Source organism: Salvia splendens, chromosome 16, assembly GCF_004379255.2.
Source record: "Salvia splendens isolate huo1 chromosome 16, SspV2, whole genome shotgun sequence".
Lineage (NCBI taxonomy): Eukaryota > Viridiplantae > Streptophyta > Magnoliopsida > Lamiales > Lamiaceae > Salvia > Salvia splendens.
Genome location: NC_056047.1, coordinates 6,941,750 through 6,948,352, shown reverse-complemented (window position 1 = coordinate 6,948,352; position 6,603 = coordinate 6,941,750). Strand labels below are relative to the sequence as shown.

Below are 6,603 nucleotides of genomic sequence, written 5' to 3'. Positions count from 1 at the left end.
TAAGTAAATCCCAAAGCCCTAGAGGCTTACATATACTAAACCCACGCCCACCGCCGCCCTGCCTCGCCGACGTTAACTCACACAAACACTGTCAATGGCGCCGAACCCACAACAGAAGAAGAGCAGCGGCTCCGGCTCGATTAAGAGGAAGACTAACCCTACCCAGAAATCGGATGGACAAGTTTCAAACTTCAAAAAACCTAAATTATCGTACAATCCGAACAAGTCCAAGTTTAATCCTACCCATCCATCGAAATTTCCTAAAAAGGAATACCAAAAACCTCATGGGGAGAATGGGGAAGTGGGGGACTCCAAGAAACAAGCTCGTCTGCGTTCAAAGGTTCCACCTTTCTCTATGTTTCTTGCCTTTGTCTTACTTTGATCGTTGTGAATTTTAGAAGCATAGTTTTGCTATTAATGATATTATTATGTTGAATTTATATGATATTCAATCGAGAAATTTAGGCGATTTTTGCTAGTTCTTTGATTATTAACTTTTTGTTAAATTTCTCATGTTTCTCCAGGAGTTAGCTCAAGCAAGGAAGAAGATTAGGAAGAAGCATTACACACTGGAACAAGTATTTCTGTCTCCCTTTACTTGTCTTTCAATGTTCCGTTATTGTTTTATGTTGCTTTCTTGCTATTATACTTGTCAGATGTTAACATTTTATTCTTATCTTAACGAAATATACCAATTTAATAAACTAATGCTTACCATTTTCATCCCTGACGAAAAATTGGCATGTGTTGAGAGTTGAAACAATGCATAAAATGTTGCAGTACTTTAAACTGGCTCTATTTATGATTGCTAGAGATGTAATTCTGTGGTTGCTTAAGTTATGTGTTGTCGGCTGAATGACCACACCATATGCCAATGGTGCCTAGCATTTATGTTGGAGGCTGCTATAATAAAGCTCAGTTATATGAGTTGTCACTTACTTGGGATTTTTAAGTGCCTCTGCTTAGTTACTGTCTGACTCGTCTGGTCCATCCTTTTACTTAGGAACTTGCTTTGCTATGGGAGAAGATGAGATGCCGTAATATTTCAAAAGAAGATAGGTCAAGGTGTGTATTTTGTTGTCATTTTAACCAATTAGATTATCAGAGAAACTTGAACGAGGGACATAGTTTAATTAAGTATCACCACAATCATGGCTTATCTTAGGTTGGTAAGTGAAGCCGTCAAGAAGATGCAAGGGAAGATTTCTGAAATTGCAAGGTCTCACATTGCATCTCGTGTTCTTCAGGTTATCATGCTTACCTCCTCCCATAGTTCGGCCTACTGTTTACACTTGCTTATCTATTTCAAAGATTTTGAAGTTCCTCTGTTTATGGGCATTTACCATCTGTCTTTTTGAACTGCAGACTTGTGTTAAACATTGTACACAAGATGAAAGAAATGCTGTTTTTACGGAGCTTCGGCCACATTTTATTTCTCTTGCAAGCAATACTTATGCAGTTCGTCTTGTTACTAAGTTGCTAGATCTAGGTATGTCTTACTTCCCTTGTTCTTAATGAACTTGCAGCTATGTGACTGCTGTTCTTAGTGTACTATCTATTTCTTTTGCAGCATCCAAGGAACAATTGGCAGAATTTATATCGTCTCTCCATGGGCATGTTGCTTCTCTTCTTCGTCAAATGGTTGGCTCTCTAGGTATGATGGCACATCTGTGAACTTGATATATGGCATCGACAAGCTGGTTACTAGATTTCCTGCTGTAAATGTGTCACAGTGCTATAATCTCTAATGTGTATTTCCTATGAGAGATGAAACCAAGCTGAGTTTAGTAGAATCTGGTTTGAGCTCATAGAATCTTGTTTAAGAACTTAAACTGTTATTGTGTTCTACTTGTCAATCTCGTTTTTGTACATAAGCCTTGTTTATCTTGTGTGACCTTCCCTATTGCTTACAGAGTTAATATATATCATATTTCTGCAGTTATCGAACATGCATATTGCCTTGGAAATGCAAGTCAGAAGCAAACTCTTCTTATGGAACTATATTCTCCAGAACTGCAGCTATTCAAGGACTTGGTTACAATGAAACAGAACAGGTGATGCACCCATTTTTCTTTTGTGACTTTTTAATATCAAGAGGTGAAATAGATACTTCTTACAGCTGAAGTTTTGTTTATTGATGTCATCCAATGAACCCACTAGTTATTTTAAATGGTAATACAGAAAAATGGGGCAGCACATCAAACTCTGGAATCAGATTAAAAGTTGTCGGCTGCATTTTTTGTTGAAAAGTTTCGAGAGATATCATAACTCAAGTGTGTTAGTTAGAAAAGGAATGTAATTGCATATTTGGCACTAGTGTCTAATGTAGTGAGTTACTGTATATCACAATTGTCTTCAGTATAACTTGGTGTCTGAAGTTATAAAATGGCAACTTATTGTTCTACAACCATCAGTTGGTTGGATGTCTATCATGTCTTATCCCCTGTGCCTGATGAGTGTTTTCTATAATGATAAATCTTAGTGCTGCTTCCTCTTACTGTTTCATATAGATTTTAATGTTAATAACCACAGACTGGAAGATATCATTTCAAAGCTGCAGTTACAGAAGTCGTCTGTCGCACGCCACATGACATCTGTGCTTCAACCTATTCTGGAGAAAGGGATTTTAGACCATTCGATTGTCCACAGAGCATTACTGGAATACTTGGACATTGCAGATAAGGTACTTTTGATGATTATAAAGAGTAATGTTTGATCGTTTTACCTTTATTGTCAATCTATCTAATTGATATTTTGTAAAGTTTTCTGCAGCAGATGTTATTCAACCGTTGTCGGGTCCATCTTTCGTTCGGATTATTGCAACCAAGGATGGATCCAGGCTTGGTATGCTCTGTATAAGACATGGGAGTGCAAAGGTACCAGAAAGTTCTCTATTATAGACGTATTTTTTTCAGACCTATTACTTGAATGCCTTGTTTACGACTTCTTCTGAAACTCTGTTTTACTGATCATTGTTCATTCAGGATCGAAAGAAAATTATCAAAGGGATGAAAGGAAATATCGAAAAGATAGCTAGTGACAAGTTCGGGAGTATGGTATGGCTCTTTATGTTTTGACCAATGTCTTCTCGTCTACAACAGTAGTTGTAATAATTCATGCTCATATAGAATATTCTGACTCCTGTTCCTTTCAGGTACTTGTCTGCATACTTTCAGTTGTTGATGACACAAAACTTGTGTCGAAGGTCTGGTTTTTATATCTTTGGTTATGCAGTTCCTTACTTGAGGAGATGCCTCCTTCTGACTCTTTTTCCACACTTGCAGATAATCATTCGTGAGCTTGAAAAAAATCTTAAGGAGCTTATATTAGACCAGGTTGATGAACTCTGTTATTATATCATATCATCCTTGTTGCGTCTGATCCTGATATTCTTTTTTAGAGATAGATGATGTTCGTTTAGGATTCTTACTCAGTTGCAATCTTGTTAAAATGCCTCTGATCCTCATCTTTGTCAGTACCCAGACAACTCAGTAAATTGTCAGATACTAAAAAATCTACTCCACTTCTATTTGCAGAATACACGACGCCCTTTTATGCAGCTTCTTCATCCGGATTGCTCCCGATATTTCAACCAGGATGACTTGGCTTCACTGAACCTATCTATTCCATCCCTAAAAGCTAATGCAAGTCTTCTTCTTTACCTCTCTTATGTTCCTTTCTAGGTTTGTAGCATTCAACACCTTTGGAATGTCTAATACTTAACGATACACTATTAATTATTTCAGGGTGAACCAGATGATGAGGAAGCTAACGAACAGGACAAGGATGGCGATAGTGATGGAGACATACAGATGAATGAGGGTGGTAAGAAGGATCCTTTTAAGCGGAGGCAGGAGTTGCTGGTCGATAGTGGGCTTGCTGAGGTTCGTTTCATGCTGTTGGTGCATTGGAAATTATGACATATCTTACTTGAAGTGCTCTTACATTCTTCAAATTTCATTTTTGCAGAAACTCATCGAAACATGTTCTGAGATGGCAGAAGTTCTACTAAAATCGAAATATGGGAGAGAAGTCATGTATGAGGTAGTTATCATGTTTCCAACAGACTGTAACTTATATATTGGTTATTTTGGTAGCCAAACGTTTGTGAATTCTCCCAGTTTACTATATATATTGAAAAATGCATGTAGGTTGCTATTGGAGGCAGTGACGGAATACTTCATCCAACTTTGGATGAAAAATTGCTCGAGCTGTACGAAGCTATAGCATCTATTGCTGCTCAACCAAAGGTTGAAGCAGAAGAGCATATTTTGGAACAGTTCCATTCGAGCCGGACTATCAGGAAACTCGTTATAGACTGCCCTTCATTTGCTACCGTACTATGGGAAAAAGCTTTGAAAGGAAACTGTGCAGTCTTGGCCAAAGGTCACAGGTTAGTGAAACTGTGAAAGTTACTCTATCTTCATGCTTTAAAATCTTCTTTTAACTTATCCTTCAATCCAATTACGAAGGAATAAATTAATATTAGTTATAAAAATAAAAATATTCTCATTTGTTCAAAAATATTCTCAGTTCCAAGGTGATCAGTGCCTTCCTGGAAACCTCAGACTCTGCCGTGAAGAAGTTGGCACAAAAGGAGCTGCAGCCTTTGATAAAGAGTGGTGACCTAAGTTTACCGAAGCCCAATGAGTCAGCCACGGATAAGTAGTTCAGTATAGTGGTGATAAATATGAAGATGCATTCCTCGAAAGGTTTCATCTCTAGGCTGTCTTCCGGTTTACTGTGCTTGCAGACGAAGAAAAATTTTGTAGCTTAAGGGTCTATGATGATCTGTGACTATGGATCAAAACAGTTGTCTCTTGTTTTATTCAATTTCTTACAATGTCATCTCTGTCTCTCTGTATGAACTTACATTATACTTATGATGGAAATTTTGTGAAATGTGAAAGAAATGGTATTATTCAATGATCTCTTGTACTAGCACATCTAGACATACACTGAAATATTGGGTAGTCATGAATTGCTCCATTGTACAAGTTTCTGTTTCCCATTCTGATGGCTGCTCTTAAGTCGTCAAGCCTGGCTGTCCGGTGGTGAGGATAGGTCCTGTCCGACGGGTCAAAAATTGGGGACTCTTTTTGGGCGCCAAGGGCCTTAGCAGCTGATGCGGCGGCATTAGCCATCAAACATCTGTTGATGATGGTGGATTCTTCTGCGAGTTTGGCGCGAAGCTCTCTCATGCGGCCTCGGATTCGACCATTTCTTGATGCTTCGGTTGGTCTTGGAGTCGTTGCATTGTGGTTGCTATTGGTCGGAGGGGGAGGATGAGTTCTCTTGCTGGAATTTGGATTGCATTTGATGCAAGACATGGTCTTTCTCTCTGTATCGAACTCTCTTCTTCTTGTAGTATCAGATAAACATAAGTACGCCTGTTCCATGCAAATTATGTAACATCAAAATGTAAAGGAATAATGAAATACTAAAATGTAACATGAAAATATTAAGAAACCTCAGACACAAGTTTGAATGCGGCTTCAGCCATGGAGTTGCTGTTTTTGTCAGGATGCAGCTGCAGAGCTGCATGTATCAAGACGAAAACGACATGATACGAACGGACTCATTTCATCGTATATCTGCATTTTCATGTGGAAAACCTTACCGAGTTTATGATATTGCTTCCTCACTCTACATATATCTGCATTTTCATCAACCTACGAAACCAAATGCAGCCTCAGAAAACACGAGAAAACAGCGTTACAGCAGCAACGGGAAGCTAAGAGTGAAAACATACATTAAGCACAAGATACCAGTTGATGAACTGAGATTTGTTTATACGAGGATGGTGTAAATTTGCACATGCTGATAATTCACAAATTGTTTTTGCTAACTCGGATTTTTCTTCTTCATTTCCTGCCATCTGTAGAGAGTAAAAAATCCAAAAAAATAAAGAAAAAGAAGAGAGATGAGCGCAGAATGAGAAATGGAAAAAAGAAAAGAAAAGAGAGAAGGTAAGGTGGGGGAAATGTGAGCATAAATGAATGATAAATTGTTTTAAATTTTCATTAAATGTAACATTTAAGGAGTCAAAGTGGAGCAGTTAAAAACAGAGCTGGATAATTTATTTTATTTTTTGAATTTTTAAAAATGGATGAGAATAATTATTTCATTTGCAGGATAGATTGGAATAGTTTAGCTCAACTAATCCAATTACATAACTCTCATTAGTCCTTGCTACACCCTAGTTAATTTGTCTTTGTTGTTAAGTTACAAAATCTAGACACCATGGCTTTGGAATTTGTAGAGTAATTCAAGATCTAGGAATTTTTGGAACAATTTGCTCAGTCACGTGTGTTCAATATATTCATTTTTGTCAAATAAATACAAATTTGAAATGATGGTATTTTATTTGAACAAACATAAGTCAAAACATAAATAATTTACAAATACAACTATACAAGGTTATGCATCATCCCTACTACATTCAAACAAGTTTCTCAACTAATAATTATAATAACTATTTTTCATGTAATTTGGTCATTTCATCTAAAAGATGTAGTAATAAAATTAGGTTGTTTCTGCTTCTATAATGTACAGTATAATATTTGCCTGCGCATATATAGTTGGAGTAGTTGCATTAATAAA

General features: G+C 37.1%; 2 protein-coding genes across 3 annotated transcripts; one reads left to right on the top strand and one right to left on the bottom strand.

The window, feature by feature from the left end:
- Positions 1–4,926, top strand: LOC121770016 (pumilio homolog 24-like). Its single transcript, XM_042166807.1, has 17 exons — positions 1–340; positions 525–578; positions 1,004–1,065; positions 1,166–1,247; positions 1,366–1,489; positions 1,571–1,654; positions 1,940–2,054; positions 2,533–2,683; positions 2,763–2,876; positions 2,985–3,056; positions 3,155–3,205; positions 3,285–3,335; positions 3,537–3,644; positions 3,747–3,884; positions 3,970–4,044; positions 4,152–4,393; positions 4,534–4,926. The coding sequence occupies exons 1-17, from the start codon at positions 95–97 to the stop codon at positions 4,667–4,669; spliced, it is 1,905 nt and encodes a 634-aa protein (XP_042022741.1). The 5' UTR covers positions 1–94; the 3' UTR covers positions 4,670–4,926.
- Positions 4,803–5,913, bottom strand: LOC121770017. Of its 2 annotated transcripts, none has more exons than XM_042166808.1 (4): positions 5,753–5,913; positions 5,621–5,672; positions 5,471–5,538; positions 4,803–5,390 (listed from the first exon to the last, which is right to left on the bottom strand). In XM_042166808.1, the coding sequence occupies exons 1-4, from the start codon at positions 5,876–5,878 to the stop codon at positions 4,923–4,925; spliced, it is 714 nt and encodes a 237-aa protein (XP_042022742.1). In that variant the 5' UTR covers positions 5,879–5,913; the 3' UTR covers positions 4,803–4,922. The 2 variants fall into 2 exon arrangements, with proteins under 2 accessions (XP_042022742.1, XP_042022743.1); XM_042166809.1 differs by having other exon boundaries at positions 5,769–5,913.
- Between the last annotated feature and the right edge of the window lie 690 nt (positions 5,914–6,603).